The sequence below is a fragment of the Hippopotamus amphibius genome, chromosome 11 (genome assembly GCF_030028045.1).
Source record: "Hippopotamus amphibius kiboko isolate mHipAmp2 chromosome 11, mHipAmp2.hap2, whole genome shotgun sequence".
NCBI classification, from domain to species: domain Eukaryota; kingdom Metazoa; phylum Chordata; class Mammalia; order Artiodactyla; family Hippopotamidae; genus Hippopotamus; species Hippopotamus amphibius.
Window position 1 is genome coordinate 23,098,421 of NC_080196.1, and position 23,586 is coordinate 23,122,006.

The following is a 23,586-nucleotide window of genomic DNA, read 5'->3' on the forward strand; positions in this document are numbered from 1 at the left end:
GAAGAAGAACTCAAGTCAAAACATTTCTATTATAAGAAAAGCAAATCAGAACTTTTATCACAGGGCTTCCCTGGTGGCGTAGTGGTTAAGAATTCACCTGCCAATTAAGGGGACACGGGTTCAATCCCTGGGCTGGGAAGATCCCACATGCCAAGGAGCAACTAAGCCCATGCACCACAACTACTGAGCCTGCACTCTAGAGAACCAGAGCCACAACTACTGAGCCCTATGCCGCAACTACTGAAGCCCATGCACCTCGAGCCTATGCATTGCAACAAGAGAAGCCACCACGATCAGAAATACGTGCACCACAATGAACCTGCTTGTCACAACTAGAGAAAGCCCGTGTGCAGCAACGAAGACCCAATGCAGCCAAAAATAAAATAAATAAATAAATAAATAAATAATAAAATAAATCTAAAAAAAAAAAACCCTTTATGACACCCTTGCTCCATTCAAAGCCTAATATTTCTACTCTATAGACATTTCTTGGCATTAACATAAATAAATAAAAATTAAGAATCATCTTTGATGCTCTCATCTTCCTACCACACGTCTAAGCTATCAAAATATTGAAAGTCCAGTGTTCAAAATACATCCAAAATCTACTCGTAACTACTTCTGCTATCCCCACCATTATTACTGTGGTCTAGGAAGCCATCAATTCTCATCCAAAAGATTATAAGGAAATTCTAATTTCATCCTTGCTCTGCTACTCTCTATTCTCAACATAGTAACATTGATTCTTTCACTACAGAAATTATATCATCAGTTCTTTGCTCACATGCCCCAATATCATGCTAATCACGCAGAGTAAGTACTGAAAACCTTCAGCCAACCAACAGGATGTCCAGGACATGACTACCACCAGCTTTCTGCCCTCATCTCCTGCCACTCTCTTCATCACCCACTAAGGTCCAGGCACATGGGACATCTTGCTTTTCCTCACATTCAAGAAGAACACTCTCTACCAATGCTCTTTCATTCACTGTCATTTCTGCATAAACTGCCTTATTGTCACATGCCTGCATGACTCACTCCCCTACTTCCTTCAGCATTCTGCTCAAATGTCATTTCTTAAAGAGGCTTTCACTGACCCAGCCTTACAGAGTGCCCACCGTGGCATGCTATTTCTTCCATACATTCCACGTATTTTACCTTCTGAAAAAGATATGCATCTACTTGTTCTTCTTTTCTTTGCCCGCCTTCACAACTGAAAAAAGATCCACGTCCTCATGTCATGTGCTCATGGATCTTTTCCACTGTAGTGTCCTCTGCAAATTGAACACCAATTACTGAAAAACATATTTCAAGTGAATGAATGACTAAATGAAGAGTAATTGGAATCATATATGTGAAGAACACAGTTACAAATGGTACAAACTTCTGATAGGAAAGTAAAATTCAAGAAATATATCAAAAGTATTATAAATGAGGAATAAATGTCATAAACATAGCATGAAGTTTTTCTTTCTTCCAGAGTTGGCAATGATTTTCTTTAGGCAGACAGTTTCGGTTTCCTCCCAAAGACTCTCCTCAGAGCCAACTTCATTTCCTTGTTCCTAAGAGTGTATATCCATGGATTCAGCAGTGAAGTGACAGTGGTGTGTATGACAGCCATATACCATTCCTGTATTACAGAGGTGGCAGAAGTAGGAGGAATGTAGGTGAGCTCCACAGAAATACCACCATGAAATGGGAGACACACATGGACAGAGCGTTGTGAAGCACATGGCAGGTCTGGTTCTTGAAGAGAAGAAAGCCAATGATATAGAAGTAGGAGAGGAAAATGAAGAAGCACTTTGTCATAGCTAAGCTGCAAGTGACAGTAAAACTGAGCCACTGATTGAGCTGTATGTCACCACAAGCCAACTCTAAGAGGGGATTCACATCACAGAGGAAGTAGTTGAGTTTCAGAGAGTGGCAAAAGTTCAGGCGTGCACTCATGACAGAATGCATCAGAGCATAAAAGAAGCTGGTGACTCACATCACCACTACCAAGAGAAGACACACCTGGGGGTTCATGATGACAGGGTAGCGAAGTGGGTAACAGATGGCCACAAATCGGTCAAAGCCCATAGCAGCCAACAAGATGGCCTCAGTGCCACCCAGAAAGTGGAAGAAGTGTAGCTGAGTGATGCAGCCTAGGAAAGATATGGCCTTGCGAGTGGAGAGGAGGTTTGCCGTTAATATGGGCAGTGTCACCTAAGAATAGCAGATATCCAGACTAGAAAAATTTGATTCACGGACCCTCAGAATGGGAGAAAATATTTGCAAATAAAGCAACTGATAAGGGATTAATCTCCAAAATATACTAACATTTCATGCGGCTCAATATCAAAAAACAAACAACCCAACCAAAATAATGGGTGGAAGACCTAAACAGATGTTGCTCCAAAGAAGACATACAGATTGCCAAAAAAAACACATGAAAAGATACTCAACATCACTAATTATTAAAGAAATTCAAATCAAAACTACAATGACATACAACCTCACACTGGTCAGAATGGCCATCATCAAAAAATCTATAATGTAAACAATAAATGCTGGAGAGGGTGTGGAGAAAATGGAGCCCTCCTACAATATTGGTGGGAATGTAAATTGATACAGCCACTATGGAGAATAGTATGGAAGTTCCTTAAAAAACTAAAAAAAGAGAGCTACCATATGACTCAGCAATCCCACTTCTAGGCATATATCCAGAGAAAAACATATTTTGAAAGGATTATTGCACCCCAATGTTCATCATATCATGATTTACAATAGCCAGGACATGGAAACAACCTAAGTGTCCAGTGACAGAGGAATGGATAAAGAAGATGTGGTACATATGTAGAGTGGAATATTACTCAGCCATAAAAAGGAATGAAATAATGCCATTTGCATTGACACGGATGGACCTAGAGACTGTCATACAGAGTGAAGTATGTCAGAAAGAGAAAGACAAATATTATATAATATCGCTTATATGTGGAATCTAGAAAAATGGTTCAGATGAACTTATTTTCAAAGCAGAAACAGAGTCACAAATGTAGAAAACAAACTTAGAGTTACCAAGGTGGAAAGAGGGGTGGAATGAATTGAGAGATAGGGATTGACATATATACAATACTATATATAAAATAGGTAACTATTGAGAACCTAATATATAGCATAGGGAATTCTACTCAGTGCTCTGTGGTGACCTAAATGGGAAGGAAATCTAAAAAGAGTGGATATATGTTTATGTATAACTGATTCACTTTGTTGTACAGCAGAAACTAACACAGCATTGTAAAACAACTATACTTCAATAAAAAAACATATTTTATTCACAGAATTAAAGAAGGCAATGTAACATGAAATAAAAAAGCAAAGAGCCAAAGATCAAATTTTTGTTGACATCAAAGTTTAGGGCATGAGAAAGAGAAATAAAGACAATTAAAACTTACAGGTTAGGACAAATGCCATATAGGCAACAAAATTGACTTGCAGGTAACACGCTTATCTTGGAAATGAGTTTACTCTACTTTCACACTCTGTATCTTTAACTGTCAAATAATAACCACAAAACAACACATTTAATTTAAAAGAGATAAAAACTTTTAAACTTATGTAAGAAAAAAAGGTAATTTTCAACATACAGTGCTTGTGTCTTATCCTTAGTTCAATTTGTTGTTAAAATAGTGGCTGTGTCAGGTAATAGGATGAGTTTCAAGGGGAAAAGACCCAAATAAAAAGTAATTTTAAAAAAGACATAAGTGTATTTTTCTTTAATGAGATTCTGGAGACGGGAGTCTAAAGTGACTTTGGCAGCCTGCTCTGCTTCACAAAGCCATCGGGCATCTGTGCCCTTTCCAGCAATTAACTCCACTATTCACATAGCATGTTCTTTACCTTCAAGATGGCACTAGAGCGCCAGTGGAATGGAAAAGGAGGCAAATAAAATGAAAGAGGAAACTAGCAAATGCTGTAATGAAATATTCATAAGGGCTGTCTTGCCCTGGTTTTAAAGTCATGGCTGAAAATTCTCACCTCAGACAGTTTGCTTATGCAGCTCCCACTCACCACACTGCACATCCTGCAATGTCTTCCTTCATGGGGTCTCACACTCCAGGGGCCACTAGGTTCACACCCCAAACACCTGTTTGGACCAGGTACCAAATAACTTGGGCCAAGCTCTATATCCCCCAACCTACAGATATTTTCTCCCATTCCTTAGGTTGCCTTTTCATTTTGCTGATTGTTTCTTTTGCTATACAAAAAGGGGGTGTCTTCTGAGTTTATTTTTTAGGTAGTTTGTTATTATCTATAAATACAATAATTTTTATTTGTTGATATTTTATCCTGCAACTTTCTCTTATTTGTTTACTAGTTTTAACAATTTTTCAGTGGAGTCTTTAGAGTTTTCTATATACAAGATCATGTCATCTGTAAATAGAGAAACTTAACTTCTTCCCCTCTGGTTTGCTTGCATTTTATTTCTTTTACTTGTCTAATTCTTCTGCCTAGGACTTCCAGTACTATGTTGAATAGAAGTGGTGAGAGTGGGCCCCCTCATCCTGTCCTTTGTCTTAGGGGAACACTTTCAAGTTTATCCCCTGTGTAGGCTGCATGACCCTCCTGTCATGGTTGGGCCATGATTGCTGTGGGTACACTGGTGGGTAGGGTTGTCCCCAAGGCTGTCTGGCTGAGAGATCCAGCCAGGACTTCTACACCCACTCTGGTTGGCAGGGCTGGGCTCTGGTCCAGTTATCTATAAGGCCTGGCCATGACTGCTTCAGGGACACTGGTGGGGAAGGCTGGCCCAGCTGGCTGAGAGGTTTGACCATACCTACTGTGAATGTGCTAATGTCTGAGGCTGTTCTCTGGCACTACTGGCTGCAAGGTGGGCTTAACACTTGCAGGCTTACTGTGTGCAGGGCTGGCCTACCAGAGCAGAAACTGCTTGGAGGGGTGCCAGTGCTGGCTGAGTTGGCTCACTGGGGTGGGGGAAGATGAGAGCTTCTTGGAGGGTCCCGCTAGGGTGGCTGGATTGGGTGGAGTGGTTGCTGGGGGGAATTCTAGCAGAGCACATGGTGTTAGATTGCTAGACAGTGACAGAAATATTGCCTGCCAGCACTAGGCCATTTAGGTGGAAAGTGTGAAAAATAGGGAATTCCCTGGCAGTCCAGTGGTTAGGACTCTGTGCTTCCATTGCAGGAAGCAAGGATTTGATCACTGGTTGTGCAACTAAGATCCCACAAGCCACGTGTGACAACAAATTTAAAAAAAAAAAGAAAGAAAGAAAAACATTGGTGCCCACCAGCACTCCGTCCCCAGAGGAAATTCCACTGGATCTTTGTCCCTCTGGCTTGTGCCTTGAAATTGATCAGTGACTCTCCTTCTTGTATCCTAGGAACTTTTCAAGCTGCTGCCGCTGTGCTAAAACCCAGAATGAGTGAGGTTGTATGTGAGCCTTTCAAGGGCAGTGTCTTGGTTTCCCACAATCCTCCAGCTCTCTTGGACATAAGCTCCTCTGGTTCTCAAAGCCAGGCATTATGGGGGTTTGTCTTCCCAGTGCATGCCCTCTGGGCTGGGGAGCTCCACATGGGACTTGGACCCGTTGCTTGTCATGGGGGACCTCTGAGTTTGTAGCATCCCTCCTGGTTGTTGGTTGCCACACCAGTGTGTGGTTTCTGACTAGATAGCCTCTCTGCCCCTCCTATACATCTTGATATGGCCTCTTACTTATATCCTTAGTTGTAGAAAATCTGTTCTGCTAGTCTTTGGATTGTTTTCAGAGATAGTTATTCTGTATGTATTTGTCGTTTTGGTGTGTCCATGGGAAAAGGTGAGCTCAGGATCTTCCTACTCTACCATCTTGATCCAAAGGCAGGAATGGGTGATATTTCAAAACATCACAATTTTCTGTAAAACTATAAAGCCTCATTTTGAATCCTAGTTTCACAATTTATTGCTATAAATTTGTAAATTTGCTAAAATCCTTGGAGGCTTGGTTTTATTGTGCTATATGATTTTAGAACTTCCTTCATCGGGCTCTTGTAAGAATTAACTAATCTGATACATGCAAAGAACTCAAAACAATAGCTTACACAAAATGAGCACACAATAAATATTAACTTTGTATAATATTTTCAACATATTAAATAACAAGGAACTCCTGCAAAGCAACAAAAATGAAAAATCGATAGAAAGATGGACAAAGGATATTGCACTGACAACTATTGATAGTTGTACTACCTCGCACGTGCCTGACTCACAATGGATACTCAGTAAAAGTTAGGTCCATTGCCCTTTCCCATTCATTATCTATCATGTACTATCAGAGAGGTGGAATTGGGGTCACAGGTGCCTCTGTCATTTCCAGTGTTGTGGTGTGTGCAGGAGCTGCCACTGTGGGTGCAAGCCCAAGTCACGGGTGCCTCCACAGCTGGAGGGATGGAGTCACAGACCCCACTGCTCACCCATTTACTTTGGCTCTTAGTGCCACTGGGACTGGGAGGACAGTCATACACATCACCTGTTACTATTGCATTCCCTGGAACTCTGTGATCAGCTGCTGTGACCAGTGGGGTAAGGGAGCACTGGGATTGTAGGCACCACCTCTGCTGTTCCTCAATTTTGCCTCCTTTATGTGTTCCCGTACATTCTCTTTTTAAATGTACAGACGTGTGGGATTCTCTGATGTGCTGGTGCATTTGGCAGAGGCACTTTTGTTGAGTTGTGGATGTTTTATTGGTTATAGATTGAAGGGAAAAGATAAAAGAAGTATCTCACTCTTCCATGATGCTAATGTGGCTCCCGTTCATTAACTCTTGTTACCAGTCTTCTTTTCACCATATACGTCAAAGAGTATTTTCCAACATGATTGGAAAGTGAATTTATACCTCTGTCCTAGGAAATGAAAGGACATTGAATAGCAACTGAAATCCTGTTGCTGTCCGTGGTTCTGAAGCTAAGGGGACAATTACAGAAAAAAAAGAAAATAGAAAGAATTAAAATACCAAATGGAACTAAAGATAGGAATTCCCCAACCTTATCTCATCATGTTGTATGTGTGAAAAACATTCTGTTTCTTCTTACAACAATTCTTCTCAGCACCCAGGAGACATTCTCCCTCAGGATTTTTTTGTCTAGAGATATGTGACCCATAAAAAGGCAGGCAATTTTCAGAAAGGAAGGAAAAGACTTTTGAAAATAAAGAGCGTATGCAACAACCCCAACATGAGCTCTCCTTTCAAATATTTTTCTACTGTTTATAATCACTAAGACTGTCAACCTGAAAAGCTTTCTCACCTATGAATCTGAACACTCAGTCAGGTAAGAGAATAAAATAGAAGACAGACTGGGAAGTTGCCCATATTTTCTATCTGTTAGTGAGTGATCTGTCTGCTTGCTAGTATTAAAATTAAATATCCAGTATTTAGAGTCCATTTCCTGTCTTATAGTGGACTCATTGTGTTTGTGGATTATGAAAGCACTTTACTTCCCACAGTTGTATTGCCATGTCACATTCCCCATTCAACATGCCTGCTTCTCTAGACATTCTTCAAAGTGAATCTTTAATGTCTAAATATTGACATATTAGTGAAAGAAATCATTTAATACAGAGGAATATAATTGCTCATTTTCTTTAAAAGTTTGAAAAAGTGTTGTGTGTGTGTGTTTTGTTTTGTTGTGTTTATCCCTAAAATGAATTTTGATAATGTTGTTTTGTGGGTCAGAAAACCAGAATGATATTTGGCATATCATTTTTATTTTAAACAGTGGTGATAAAATTATTTAAATACACAAAATAAACATGGCTATCAAAATAAAAAGCTACTCTGAGTTGTCTGAAACAGCACTTTATGAAGGTGTAGTAGAGATTAGATAATTTTCTCAAATTTTCTTTCAGGTATAAAGCCTAGAACCCCCTCAAAGTTTTCCCTAGTCCATTCACTTTTTTACTCTAGTCACATCAAATCATTTTCTTCTGCCCTCAGTGATTTCTCAATATTGAGCTATTCCCCTGTCATAGGATGCTCTCCAATATCTGTATCTCTAGTCAAATTTCCTTATAGTTTATATTTTTCTCTCAGTGCGTCTCACATCTATAAGTTTCCCACACACCTTTGTTTCTTCTCTCCTAATATGCAAGAGCTAATTCATTACATCTGTAGATAAAAAGAACAAAGAGAAAGATATTTCATACAGTTGTGTCTGCTTTTGTCAGGGTACCCAAAGAGGGGGAAAAAAACTACATACTTTGCAAATAATGGAGGAAAAAAAATTGAAAAGGTTTCCTGCCTTTCAGTAAATAGTGTAAATTTAGTCAAATATCAAACTTTATTATAACTAACTTAGAATTCCTCAAGAGTTTTAGCAGTCACTGAAGAAAAGACTATTTCAATTCTGCAAATGAAATGAAAATTAATATATTCCTTTAGTAAAAAACAAGAATTTCATTTGATAGAAAAGTCAAAAGAGAAAACAAAATTTTCAAATGAGAGATAATGAAAGTTTATGACAATTTTGGAGACAGCTGATGTAAAGCAGACTTGTAAATACATAAAATACAACCTGACAGCCAGTGACACTTTGACGGAACTAGAAGTGAACAAGGTGAATTTACTTGGTGTAGAATATTTCTTAATATTTGAAGAGCAAGTTTCTTGCAGGCAAAATAAAAACAGAACTTCATGAAACAGATCATAAGAAAAGACAAGATTTTAAGGGGGTTCAAGCCGTACATATTTCAAAGAGAGGATAGTATAAGGTAAAGTAAGGAACTGGTGAGCTCATCTGAGGAAGAATTTTTCTTATCCAGGGATTTGGCAATTTGGGAAATGCAGAAGAGTCCCAGGGCAACTAAAGAGTAGAAGCACAATAATATTTGTCATCAAAGTAGCAATTTAGGGATCCTGTTTTGAGAAAATTAAGGCTCAGATTATAGGAAAAAACTAAACTCATCATGAGATATAGCAGTAATAAAATTTCAAATATATCTCTGGGTAATGTGGTCTATTTCTTACCCCAGTAAGGCTTTATGACATTTCCAAGGGTGAGGGTCAGAAAGGGATCAGTACAAGAACACCACAAGCTCCATTAACAGTCTAAGATGAGGAAAAGCTATTACTATTATTTTAAAGAGCATTTTGGTTTTATATTAAAAAATAACTTTATTGTTGCAATGAGTTTATCCCTGTCTATTTTTCTAAAGTTAAAATCCTTAAGGTGGCTTATAGGTCTAGAGATAGCAGTGTGGTGGACTACTTAAAAAGTTGCCTCCTAGGTGGATGGACCTAGAGTCTGTCATACAGAGTGAAGTAAGTCAGAAAGAGAAAAACAAATACCGTATGCTAACGCATATATGTGGTATCTAAAAAAATGGTACTGATGAACTCAGTAGTAGGGGAAGAATAAAGATGCAAATGTAGAGAATAGACTTGAAGACACTAGGGGGAGGGATGATAAGCTGGGACAAAATGAGAGAGTAGCATTGACATATATATACTACCAAATGTAAAGTAGATGCCTAGTGGGAAGCAACTGCATAACACAGGGAGATCAATTTGATGATTAGTGATGACCTAGAGGGGTGGGATAGGGAGGCTAGGAGGGAGGCTCAAGAGGGAGGGGATATGGGGATATATGTATAAATACAGCTGATTCACTTTGTTGTACAGAGGAAACTAGCACAATAGTGTAAAGCAATTATACTCCAATAAAGATCTGGGGAAAAAAAAAAAGTTGCCTCCTATTAGAGTTAACTTAGGAAGATGCAAGGAAAGTCTTACCAGAATGTAGAAGTTCACAGCCAGAGAACATAAGAGGCTGCAGTGTTTTCTGAATTACTGGGAGAAAGAAAAACATTAATGACTAATTAAGTAAGGAAAAAAGGGTCGACTTATAGTCCATAAGAGACAGGTAGCCTTAATATTTAACAATCTAATGGTCCAAATACAGCATCACCTCTGAGGTTGGGATTGTATAGAACAGCAACACTATTCCTTGAAACATTTTTGTCTTGGCAAGAAATCCTGGGTTGGAAGGACTTGTTAAAGATAGTGTTCCACATATTATTTTGTCTCTGTTTTTAAGGTGATGCTGAACCAGACTTCAGTCACTGAATTTCTCCTCCTGGAGGTGACAGACATCCAAGTACTGCAGCCTCTTCTCTTCGTGGTTTTCCTTACAATGTACTTTGTCAGTGTGGCTGGGAATGGAGCCATCCTGATGGTTGTCATCTCTGATCCAAGACTCCATTCTCCTATGTATTTCTTTCTGGGAAACCTGTCATATCTAGATATCTGCTACTCCACGGTGACACTGCCAAAGATGCTGGAGACCTTCCTCTCTACACACAAAGCAATTTCTTTCTTGGGATGCATCAGCCAGCTGCATTTCTTCCACTTCCTGGGCAGCACAGAGGTCATGTTGTTGGCCGTGATGGCCTTTGACCGCTTTGTGGCTATCTGCAAACCACTTCGTTACACCCTTATCATGAATCCTCAGGTCTGTACCCAGATGGCTATCACTATCTGGACCATTGGTTTTTTCCATGCCCTACTGCACTCAGTAATGATCTCTCGCTTAAACTTCTGTGGTTCCAATCATATCCATCACTTCTTCTGTGATGTTAAGCCATTGCTGAAGCTGGCCTGTGGGAATACTGAGCTCAACCAGTGGCTACTTCATACTGTGACAGGGACAATTGCCATGGGTCCATTCTTTCTAACACTTCTCTCCTATTTCTACATTATCATCTATCTTTTCTTCAAGACCCATTCTTGCAGCAGGCTTCATAAAGCACTGTCCACCTGTGCCTCCCACTTCATGGTAGTTGTTCTTTTATTTGTTCCTGCTGTTTTCACTTACCTTCGTCCTGCCTCAGGTAGCTCCATGGACCAGGACCGGATCATTGCCATTATGTACAGTGTGGTCACTCCAGTGCTAAACCCACTGATCTATACTTTGAGGAACAGGGAAGTAAAGGGGGCCTTGAGGAGAATGATTAGAAAGACGCTTTGACTTGAAGAAATCTTACAGAACTCTTCGGAGGCATAAACAGGCAATGAGAAAGCTGATATGTGAAATTATACTGTTTCTCAAATTGTTTATCGTATATATAATAGAGGGAATTATATAAAGGAAAAATCAATGGGAAACTCTAGTCTAGTGTTAAACAATGCCTTCTTAGGTAATAGAAATGAAACTTGAGCAAATGGAACACTGGACATGGAAGTGTAATGCTGATTTTTGAGATATCATTTGATAAAACTGATTTGTTATATATCCTAATATGCTCTTCTCTGAATTTAGTTATAGAAATATGCCTATATTGCCCAAGTAGTGTGTAGATAGAGAGTTTTTAAGCCTCTTTGTATGATCCCTCCAGCTTGGCCTATTTTAATGTGAGAAGTAAAATTATGATGCTTTTATATTTTGAGGATTTTAATTTAGGACCATAATTACTCAATTAGAAAAATGTGTTAACTCACAGTTTAACATACAATTTGAGGCACATCATGATTTCTTGTTATCCAAGCAGGGAGACAAATAATAATTAAAGAAAATGACATTTAATCATCAATTAACAGAAAATAACCAGTGATTTATCTACAGAGTTCTGGACCACTATTCTCCAAGAGTTTTAGAAGTCAATGGCCAAACTGTCAAGGATTACTATGAAACATTATTAAAAGTGGAGACAGGTTGAAAAGACATCTCAAGAATATCTCCTATTTTATTTTTGGTTTATTTTTTCTCAGCTTCTGGTTGTGGAAATCGTTAACTTACAGAATTTTTTCTACTTTTTTGTGTTGTTTTCCTATTCAACCCTTATTTCAACAAACCATAATGCAATGTAATACAGTGTAATATAGGAGAAATATTAAGAATAAACAAAATTTTGTTTTCTTTCCCTTACTTCGCAACAATTTTATACTAAGTAAGAGCAATGAAGTCATAATTTCTGAGATGTTTCTGGAGCTAATAGGAAAGAGGTACTATGTTCCCTAGTATTTCACTACCTAGGAGTGGCTGTCAGCCCTGAAATAATGAAAGAGTGCCAGCATCTATAACTACTTCGATATACAGATAGGCAAGACTATGAAAGTTACTTTGAACTGTTGGATTGACTATTCAAAGCCTCTGCATTCGCTTTTGCATACCCAAACAATTTGATTCTGATCTCATGCTTGTGCTACTTCTATCTTCCTGCTTCATCTTCTTTGATCCATCAATTTCAGGTCTGTAGATATTTGTAGAGAAGGTATTTGTGGAGAAGGCATCTTCCACCTTGAACTGTCTCCGATTAGAATTTCTGTCAATCATAATTTGTTATATAATCCAATCTGAATGGAAGCTATGAACTACAGAAGAGCAAGTGGAGCTCTGATTATATATTGCTGCATAACACACTAGCATTCCAAAACTTAGTGGCTTAAAACCACTTATTTCATTAAATTTCATTATTGCATGGGTCAGAAAATGGGGCAGGAGGAAAACAGCAAGAGCTGACCTTGCTCAATAAAGTCTTGGTGTACCCCCCCCAAAAAAAAAATTTAAAAAAATAAAAAAATAATAAATAAATAAATAAAAAGATTCTTCAGGGCTTTCATATCTAGTATAGAGGGTCCAGGAGATCTGACCTTAAGCTTTTTAGAATCTAATCTAGGTTTCCTTTTTATTTTACTGAGGTCTCAACAAAGGATCTTATAACCACATCCTTGAGATCTATAACCAAAAGCCACATTTTACTCACAGCACTCTAGAATTTGATCTTTGCGCTGATGCCATTTTTACTTTGATAACCTTCTGCCATATAGAGTATCTAAGACTTACATATGGTTAAACTTTTGAGTCTGAGCTGACCTGGCTTCTTTAATTTTCCTCTACATTCTGCTTGAAAATTGAATGGTTTGGATTTTAGCTCATCTCATTCCTTTTGTATTTTATAATAGTCAATTAAAAGAAATTGGCTGTGATACCGAGCAGGACCCTGTGGGGCTCCTGGGCACAAAAGCCTTCCTGCGTCTCCTATTTCTTTGATTACGGGAAATAGGCTTCATTCAGCCTCCATGACCTTCCCTGAATCCCAACAGGTAGGTTCAAACTGTTGTTATTTACGGAAGGGAGGGGATGTGAGACAAGGGAGGAACAGTCAAGAGAAACAATGTGCAGCCTTGGGGCAAGATCTGAAACCCCGACCAGGTGTGAGAAATTAAAGGTTAATGAGGACAGTATGCTGCCCACAATCACATAGACCCCAAAATGGTTGGAACCAGAAGGTTAATAATGCTGATTCCCATTTACCTCACCACCAACCAATCAGAAGAATGTCCATGAGCTGATCGCACCCTCTTTGAACCATTATTATAAAACTTCTCACTATCCCCTGCAGGTTGGGACACACAGTTTTAAGGTCATTAACCCACTGTAGCCCCCTTTGCCTGGCAAAGCAATAAAGTTATTCTTTTCTACTTCACCCAAAACTCTTTCTGAGATTTAATTCAGTGTTGGAGCACAGAGGCTGGATTCAGCTTCAGTTGGAACTTTCACAGTTCTTCTGGTAATCTCCTTAGCAAGATATATGGGTTCAGGGTGATGTCAGCATTATGACTGCATGAGACACTCCCTTTGTCTCTCCCCTTCAATCTAAAACAGTAAAACATCCATAACTTAACAAAGTTGCCTCTTCCCGACACACCAGGATGCCAGAGAATTCCACACATCTATACACATAAAGGTGTGTAGACTGGAACATATAGAAAAGGCAGAACCAGGAGAAGAGGAGAGGTGGGGCTCCCATTCCCCAACCCCCAGTGACAACAATTGAGCCTGAAGTCCCTGAAAACCCCGTATCTTCAGGGAAGGCAGAACACGACTCTAGCCACCCAGCCACAGTAGTGCCCGTGGTGACACGGAACCAGACAGCGGTGGCAGTGAGGCCTGTGACCCCATCCCACTAGCTGTGGAGTTGGTGCAACTCCAGGCAGCTTCCACCCACAGCAGCAATGCCTACGAACCCAACAACCCCGGACAATACAGGGTCACTCCTGACCCCGGCTCTCTGGCAAACTGCACCCTTTCCTGTGGTGGCTAGGTGGCAATGCCAGTGACACTGGCAGCAGCAAGTCACCAACAAACCTGGAGGCACAAGCAGCAACAACAAGGGTACTGGGTGACACCTTGACAGAAGTGCTAGAGAGTGGAAAGTGCCAATTCTCAAATATAACCAGAGGCAGCTCTGGAAAGAGAAACCAGAAACTTGTGCAGTAGTGCCACCTGCTAGGAGTCAAAAGAAAGACCTCTAATTTCTAGCTTGTTGAATCCTCAGAATAGAGTTAAAAAATAAAATTTTTACCAAAAGAAGAAAGGTGTTTGCAGCTGTAAATGCACTAAAAGTAACAGCTTATCAAGCACCATTCTGAACCACTGTAACACATTATCACAAAAGAAAATGACAATTCTCCAGAAATCAGACTTAAAGTCAAAGAATGATGTTCTCTAACTGATAGAGAACTCAAAATCTGCCATAAAGAAACTCAGTAAGCAACAAGAAAACTCAGAAAGGCAGTTAAATGAAGTCAGAAGTAAAATTAATTCATAGAAGGAACACTTAGCCAAAGAGATTGATATGTTAAAAAAGAACCAAACAGAAATACTAGAGATGAAGAACTCAATAAATGAGGTGAAGAATTCATTAGAAAGCATTGGAGGACTTCCCTGGTGGTGCAGTGGTTAAGAATCCACCTGCCAATGCAAGGGACATGGGTTCGATCCATAGGCCAAGAAGATCCCACATGCCCTGGAGCAACTAAGCCCATGCGCCACAACTACTGAGCCTATGATGTAGATTCTGAGAGCCACAACTATTGAGCCCACGTGCCACAATTACTAAAACCTGAGTGCCTAGAGCCCATGCTCCACAACGAGAAGCCACCACGATGAGAAGCCCATGCACTGCAACAAAGAGTAGCCCCCACTCACCACAACTAGAGAAAGCCCGTGAGCAGCAAGGAAGACCCAATACAGCCAATAAACAAATAAATAAATAAATTTATTTATTTTAAAAAGAAGAAAGCACTGGAAATTAAGCAGGCCATAAGGAAGAGAAAATTAGTCAACTTGAAGATAGAAACCTAGAAATGATAAGGTAGATGAATAAAGAGAATTAAGATCTAAAAACAAAAATGAGGAAACTCTATGAGAACTACCCAACTCATAGGAAGGGCAGCATTAGGGTAATGGGTATCCCAGGAGAAGAAAAAGAAGAGGAAGTCGAGGTTTTATTTAAAGAAATAATAGCTGAGAACTTCCCAAACCTGGGGAAGTTCATGAAACTATAATGGCAACTTAGGGAGTGGAGAAAATAATTGCAAATCATATATCTTATAAGGGGCTAATATCCAAAATATACAAAGAGCACATACAACCCAAGAGCAGAAAAATGATCTAATTTAAAAATGGGCAGAGGATCTGAACAGACACTTTTCCCAAGAAGACATACAGATGCCAATAGGCACATGAAAAGATGCTTATCATTGCTAATTATTAGAGAAATGCAAGTCAGAAATACAATGAGATATCACCACACATCGGTCGGAATGGCTATCACCAAAAAGTCTACAAATAATAAATACTAGAGAGGATGTGGAGAAAAGAGAACCCTCATATACTGTTGGTGGGAATGTAAATTGGTGCAGACACTAGAGAAAACAGTATGGAGACTCCTCAAAAAATTAAGAATAGAAATACCATATGACCCAGCTATTGCACTTCATTTTTAGCCAAAAAATACAAAAACACTAATATGAAGAGATATATCTACTACTGTATTCATTGCAGCATTATTTACAATAGCCAAGATATGTAAATAACCTAAGTACTCATCAACAGATGACTGGCTAAAGAAGATGTGGTATATGTATACAACGGAATACTACTCAGCAATAAAAAGTGAAATCTTGCCATTTCTAACAACATGGATAGATCTTGACTTTATTACATGAAATGAAATAAATCAGATGGAGAAAGATAAATGCTGTATGATTTCACTCACGTGTGAAATATAAAAAATAAAAATGAGCAAATCAAACAAAGCGAACACATAGATACAGAAAAGCATAGTGGGAGTGAGGGAGAGGGCAACATGGATAAAGGGGTCAACTCTATGGTGACAGATGAAAACTAAACTTTTGATTTTATAATTAATTTACATAAAATACTGATTCTAATCTATTGCTTTATCTCACAATATTTGTTCATGCTGCATTTTTTTCTGACATGTTTCGTAATATTTACTGTGCGCTCATCTTTATTTCTGTGGAATTCTGTTGTAGCCTTGAGTAATCAAAATTTCCTGCCAATGTTATCAACTCATTGCTTGATTCTGTCACAGGTTCCAGGCAAAATCTACATGACTATATCAATAGATGGATGAGAATATTAGATAAATTTCAATATATTTCTATGATAATAACTCTAAGGACACTAGAAATATAAGGAACATAACTAAACTTTTTTTCAAGTTAGCAATTTATTTTACATGACATGACAGGGTAAAAGATAAAATAATAATATTAACATATACATAAAGGCCAGTGATTTAGTTTAATTCCCTTCGAAGATGAGCACTGTTAACAGTAAAAATAGAAGGAAACACCTTTAATTTGAGTAAAATCACCATAAAAAGTAAACTTTTTTTAAAAATTCTACTTTATATTCGAGTATAGTTGATTAACAATGATGTGTTTGTTACTGGTGTACAGCAAAGTGATTCAGTTATACCCATACAAGTATCCATTCTTTTTCAAATTCATTTGCCACTTAGGTTATTACAGAATATTGAGCCAAGTTCTCTTTGCTATACAGTAGGTCCTTGTTGGTTACCTATTTTAAATGTAGTAGTGTGTACATGTCAATACCAAACTCCCAATCTATCGCTCCCATCCACCCCCCTCCCCTGGTAACCATAAGTTCATCCTCTAAGTCTGTAAGGGAACTTAATAAATGCTGCTGTAAACGTACTAAAACTTGGCCTACCAAACCTACAGCCAATATCATATGCAATGAAGAACTTTATAAGTATCCTTTTAATATTTGAAAGAAAAATAGAGATTTTCCACTATCACATCCCTGCTACTATAATAGATCTCAGCCAATGTAACTAAAAAATTAGAAATTAAAAAATACAATAAATAGGAAATAAAAGAAGCGTAAGGGAAGAGACAAATCTTATTTACTGCAAAGTATATTACTACTGACATTTTAAAAACTCTGTAGTTTTTCCCAAATGAGTTGTAAACTTCTGTTCACACAAAAAACCTGCACATAGATGTTTATAACAGCTTTATTTATAACTGCTGAAACTTAAGAGCAAACAAGATGTTCTTCAGTAGGTGAATAGATAAACTGGTACATCCATGCATTGGACTATTAGTCAGCTGTTTAAAAGAAACACAGCTATCAAGCCACAAAGAGATATGAATCATTTTAAAGGCATATTACTAAGTGAAAGAAGCCAATCGGAAAGGCTGCATACTGTATGATTCCAAGTACATGGCATTCTGGAAAAGACAAAACTGAAGACAATAAAAGATCAGTGGTTGCCATGAGTTTGGGGAGGGAGGGATAAAGAGATTGAGCTCAGGGGATTTTTAGGGCAGGAAAACTATTCTGTATGATACTGAAATGGTAGATACTTGACATTATTCATTTGTCAAAACCCACAGAAGGCATAACACAAAGAATGAAACATAATGTAAACTATGAACTTTGGTTAATATGATGTGTCAGTGTTGTTTCATTGATTTTAACAAATGTACTACTCCGGTGCTGATGTTGGTAGTGATGGAGGCAGGGTGGGAAAGGAGGAGGGGTTATGTAGGAACTATGTACTTTCTGCTCAATTCTTCTATGAACCTAAAAGTGCTCTGAAAAATAAAATCTGTTAATTTAAAACAACAACAACAACAGCAAAAATCTATGGAATTAAGAAGCAAATTTAGAATGAATTAGAATCTTGATGCTGCCTGATACAAGACCAACATATACAAATCAATTATTCATCTACAGCAGTAATTATTATATAGAAAATTTAGCAAGGGTTAAGATACAACTGTAACAGAAATAAATTCACTTTTTAAAAAAACAAAACAAAAAAAATTTAATTCTATGCAAGGATTCAAATTAAAACTGAATAAAAGTAGCAATATATCACATTTAAATATGAGTTAAACATTGTAAACAGGTCATTTGTACAAAGAAACAAAAACAAAAACAAAAATGAATCCAATATACTTGAAAGAAAATTCCAGAGGAATTTTGTGAGGAATTGAACAAACTGAATCTAAAATTTATATTAAAGAATAAATGTTCATAAATACATAATTTTGCAAAATATTTTAGTGATTGGACTCAATAAAAAGAAAAACAGTACCGGGAATTCCCTGACATGGGCCAGGTACAATCTCTGGTCAGGGAAATAAGATCACACAAGCCACATGGCGTGGCCGGAAAAAAAATATAGTGCAACTATATGAAGCCACATTAATTAAAAGGCAGTCAGTTACTAGCATAATAAGAGACAAACAATCATTGGAACCTAACTGTCATGTTGTGAGAAGCCAACAGATAGGAGAGATTACATGCAGTTGCTGCAGTTGTGCAGGTGACTTTTCAGCCAAGAGTCAACATCAATTGCCCATCAGCTCAACTGAGTTTTCAGGTGACTGTAACCGCAGCTGACATCTGCCTGTAATTTAATAAGAGACCTCAAGCAAAAATTGCTCATCTATACATGCTAGAGAGAAAATAATAAACTGCTGTTTTAAGTCACTAAGATAGTTTTTTATGCAGCAATAGACATGCAGAAGATGACCTTTAAGTGTTCCATCCTAAACATACTGTGTAAGAGTTCAAAATTTCTGCTGTGATACTTGATAAAAACTAAAGTTTTGACTCTCACACTCTCACTCTCTCACACTCACTCTCTCTCTCTCTCTCCTGTCTCTGTCTCTTTTTTTCTCGCCGACTCTACCCCTCCCAAGGGACTCCCTGGATCCTGCCTGGGCTGGACCCCAGCAAGTGGCGCCCGGAACAGGGACCTGAAGGGATTCTGACTCGGAGTATCAAGGACGTGTCTCTGGAGTTACAGACAGTCATCTTAAAAAATAAAAAAGGGGGGGAGAAAAAGATGGCGGCGAAGTAGAGAGACGTGGAGTGCATCCCTCTCCACAGATGCATTGGGAATGCATGGAAGGACACAGTCATTCCCACAGAGAACCAGCTGAACACCAGCAGACGGCCTCGGACACCGGAAAGGGCTGCGGAGAACCTGACATAGCCGGTAGGGAGGCATCTACGAGGGCTCAAAGAGGGTGAAGCGGCGGAGCTGTGGCAGACGGGAGGGAGTGAGAAACATACGGAGGGTCCGCAGCGCAGCTCAGCGTTCCCAGACCGAGACATCGATCCGCGGCTGAACGGAGGGTCCAGGAGCGGGAGCGTGGGAACCGGAGAGCTGGTTCGGGGGAGAAACATTGTTGCCGGTAGGGTGACGGACCGAGAGGACAGGAGGGAGGAGGTCCGCGGAGAGGAGTGCCGATCCCTGAGAGCTGCCCGGCCATGATGGCGGCTGGAGGCTGCAGGCTCCCGGGCGGGGGGGAGGAGCCGCGCGCATAGCCTCTCTCTCTCTTTCTGCGCCTCTGCAACAGGCAGCGGAGAGACGCCCTGCGGGGCCACCTAAGGCGCTCAGGGATAACAAGCACCCTCAGGCGCTCGGGCGGGGCTAGATTAAAACTCCTTGCAACGCCAGCAGCAGGGAGGCTGCCAAGAGAAAAAAAAAAAAAAAAAAACAGCATCAAAAAGAAAAAACCCCGAGAGAGGCCCAACTCTAAGACTTTCTGTGTACGCCTGAGCCACCAGCGCCCTCTGCAACAGGCACCTCCAAGCCTGACTGAAGCAACAGTGCGCCACTGCTCACTCCCTCCCAGGAGAAGGAGCCACTATTGCACCCTCTCCCTCCCCACACACCGAGGCTTACAGACGAACAATAAAGGAACCTCTGCTGGTCACAGAATAACGCAAAAAAAAAAAACCCAAGGCAAGGAAAAGGACACTTACAGCTGAGACGCTAAGGAAACAGAAATAGTAGTATCAATACCTATTGAACTGGTCCATTTGGGGATCAGTTCTGGATTTTTTTTTTTTTCCTTTCTCTCTTTTTTTTTTTTTTGATTTATTAAATACGATCTTAGCCCTAAGGGATCTACAAGTTTTACAACATAATTTTATAAGGATATTTTTTACTCTTTTTTTTTTTTTTTTTTTTTTTTTTGCCTTTTTATATACTTCTATATCTAGCTAAGTTTTTGGTAGTACGGACAAAATATCTTTCATACTTTCCTTTCATCCCTTTCTTTTATACACTTCTATTCCTTTCTTTTTCTTTGCATATTTCCAACCACATTACGCTCTTCTGTTCCCCTTTCTTCCAGCCATTTTAAGTGTATTTTATCTTAACATACTTATAAGCAACACTATTGGTCTGCTCAGACTCCTTGCTCTACTCTCCAGATGATGCACTGCCTTGGTATTAATATTAGGCTTTTGTCTTTATCTTAGTTCTTAGTACAGTTGTCTAATTACATTCTGAGAATCTCCATTCTCTCTGGTGGTACTCCAGCTCATTTCTATATTTGATCCTAGCTTACAAAATCTCCCTGGATTGATGTTTGTATGTGTAGGGTGTTATTTGTTGTTTGTTTGCTTTTGCTTTTGTCTCTGATTTGTTCTGTTTCAGTTGTCAATTTCTGCTGGGTTTCTCTCTGAATATCTGATAGCATACTGGGGTTCTGTCAGGTCTTTCTAGAGCCTTATGTCCTAACGGATTCAATAATTGTGTGTCTTATACATGTATGTGTTTCCTAGACTGAATATACGTCTACTCCAATACTTGGACATTAGTCTGAGGCTTGGACAGTCTTCTATAAACACCTCTATCACCAGGACAAGCAACCCCAAAAGCTTGGACAACCATGAGGAAACAAAGAAACACCATGCAGGCAAAGGAGCAGGAAAAAAACCCACAAGACCAAATAAATGAGGAGGAAATAGGAAAAATGTCTGAAAAAGAATTTAGAGTAATGATAGTAAAAATGATACAAAATCTTGATAACAAATTAGAGAAAGTACAAGAAACAGTTCATAAGAACTCAGAAAAACAAACAGCAATGGATAACAAAATAACTGAAATTAAAAATACTCTAGATGCTCTAACCAGCAGAATGACTGAGGCAGAAGAACGAATAAGTGAGTTGGAAGATAGAATGGAAGAAATAAACGCCACAGAGCAGGAAAAAGATAAAAAAATAAAAAGACTAGAAGACAGCCTCAGAGACCTCAGTGATAACCTTAAACGTACCAACATTCGAATTATAGGCATCCCAGAAGAAGAAGAAAACAAGAAAGGATCTGTGAAAATATTTGAAGAGGTTCTAGTGGAAAACTTCCCCAACATGGGAAAGGAAATAATTCACCAAGTCCAAGAAGCACAGAGAGTCCCATACAGAATAAACCCAAGGAGAAATACACCAAGACACATATTAATCAAACTAACGACAATTAAACACAAAGAAAAAATATTAAAAGCAGCAAGAGAAAAGCAAAAAACAACATATAAGGGAAAACCCATCAGGATAACAGCTGACCTTTCTACAGAAACTCTGCAGGCCAGAAGGGAATGGCAGGATATACTGAAAGTCCTGAAAGAGAGAAACCTACAGCCAAGAATACTTTACCCAGCAAGAATCTCATTCAGATTTGAGGGAGAAATCAAAAGCTTTCCAGACAAGCAAAAGTTAAGAGAATTCAGCAACACCAAACCAGCCTTACAACAAGTGCTAAAGGAACTTCTCTAAGTAGGAAACACAAGAAAAGGAAAACACCTACAAATACAAACCCAAAACAATTAAGAAAATGGTAATTGGAACACACATGTCAATAATCACTTTACATGTAAATGGATTAAATGCTCCAACCAAAAGACACAGACTGGCTGAATGGATACAAAAACAAGACCCTTCTATATGCTGCCTACAAGAAACCCACTTCAGACCAAGGGATACATATAGACTGAAAGTGAAGGGATGGAAAAAGATATTCCATGCAAATGGAAGTCAAAAGAAAGCTGGAGTAGCAATACTCATATCAGACAAATTAGACTTGAAAGTAAAGACTATTAAAAGAGACAAGGAAGGGCACTACATAATGATCAAGGGATCCATCCAAGAAGAACATATCACAATGGTAAATATCTATGCCCCCAATATAGGAGCACCTCAATACATAAGGCAAATGCTAACAGCTATAAAAGGGGACATCGACAGGAACACAATTATAGTGGGAGACTTGAACACCCCACTTACATCAATGGACAGATCATCCAAACAGAAAATAAATAAAGACACACAAGCTTTAAATGACACATTAGACCATCTCGACTTAATGGATATTTATAGGACATTCCATCCAAAAACGACAGACTACACTTTCTTCTCAAGTGCACACGGAACATTTTCCAGGATAGATCACATCTTGGGTCACAAATCAAACCTCAGCAAATTCAAGAAAATTGAAATCATATCAAGCATCTTCTCAGACCACAACGCCATGAGACTAGATATCAATTACAGGAAAAAAACTGCAAAAACTACAAACACATGGAGGCTAAACAATTCACTATTAAACAACCAAGGAATCACTACAGAAATCAAAGAGGAAATCAAAAAGTATCTAGAAACAAATGACAACGAAAACACAACAACCCAAAACCTATGGGACGCAGCAAAAGCAGTTCTAAGAGGGAAGTTTATAGCAATACAGTCCTACCTTAAGAAACAAGAAAATGATCGAATAAACAACCTAACCTTACACCTCAAACAACTAGAGAAAGAAGAACAAAGAAACCCCAAAGTGAGCAGAAGGAAAGAAATCGTAAAGATCAGAGCAGAAATAAATGAAAAAGAAAGGAAAGAAACCATAAGAAAAATAAATGAAACTAAAAGCTGGTTCTTTGAGAAGATTAACAAAATTGATAAACCATTAGCCAGACTCATCAAGAAAAAAAGGGAGAAGATGCAAATCAACAGAATTAGAAATGAAAAAGGAGAAGTCACAACGGACACCTCAGAAATACAAAACATCATGAGAGACTACTACAAGCAACTATATGCCAATCAATTGGATAACCTGGAAGAAATGGATACATTCTTAGAAAAATACAATCTTCCAAGACTGAACCAGGAAGAAATAGAAACCATGAACAGAGCAATCACAAGTACAGAAATTGAGGCAGTGATTAAAAATCTCCCAACACACAAAAGCCCAGGACCAGATGGATTCACAGGCGAATTCTATCAAACATTTCGAGAAGAGTTAACACCTATCCTTCTCAAACTCTTCCAAAATATTGCAGAAGGCGGAGCACTCCCAAACTCATTCTACGAGGCTACCATCACCCTGATACCAAAACCAGGCAAAGATGTCACAAAAAAAGAAAACTACAGACCAATATCACTGATAAATATAGATGCAAAAATCCTCAACAAAATACTA

General features: G+C 38.8%; 1 protein-coding gene and 1 pseudogene across 1 annotated transcript; one reads left to right on the plus strand and one right to left on the minus strand.

The window, feature by feature from the left end:
* Positions 1-1,498: 1,498 nt before the first annotated feature.
* LOC130830840 (olfactory receptor 12D3-like) lies at positions 1,499-4,082 on the minus strand (annotated as a pseudogene).
* A 5,986-nt stretch (positions 4,083-10,068) lies between these two features.
* On the plus strand, positions 10,069-10,998 carry LOC130831893 (olfactory receptor 12D1-like). The gene has a single exon (XM_057700357.1). The coding sequence runs from the start codon at positions 10,072-10,074 to the stop codon at positions 10,996-10,998; it is 927 nt and encodes a 308-aa protein (XP_057556340.1). The 5' UTR covers positions 10,069-10,071.
* The last annotated feature ends 12,588 nt before the right edge of the window (positions 10,999-23,586 follow it).

What these genes read in the sequence shown, in the direction of transcription:
- LOC130831893 (XM_057700357.1), top strand. Translation starts at nt 10,072, where the DNA reads ATGCTGAACCAGACTTCAGTCACTGAATTTCTCCTCCTGGAGGTGACA.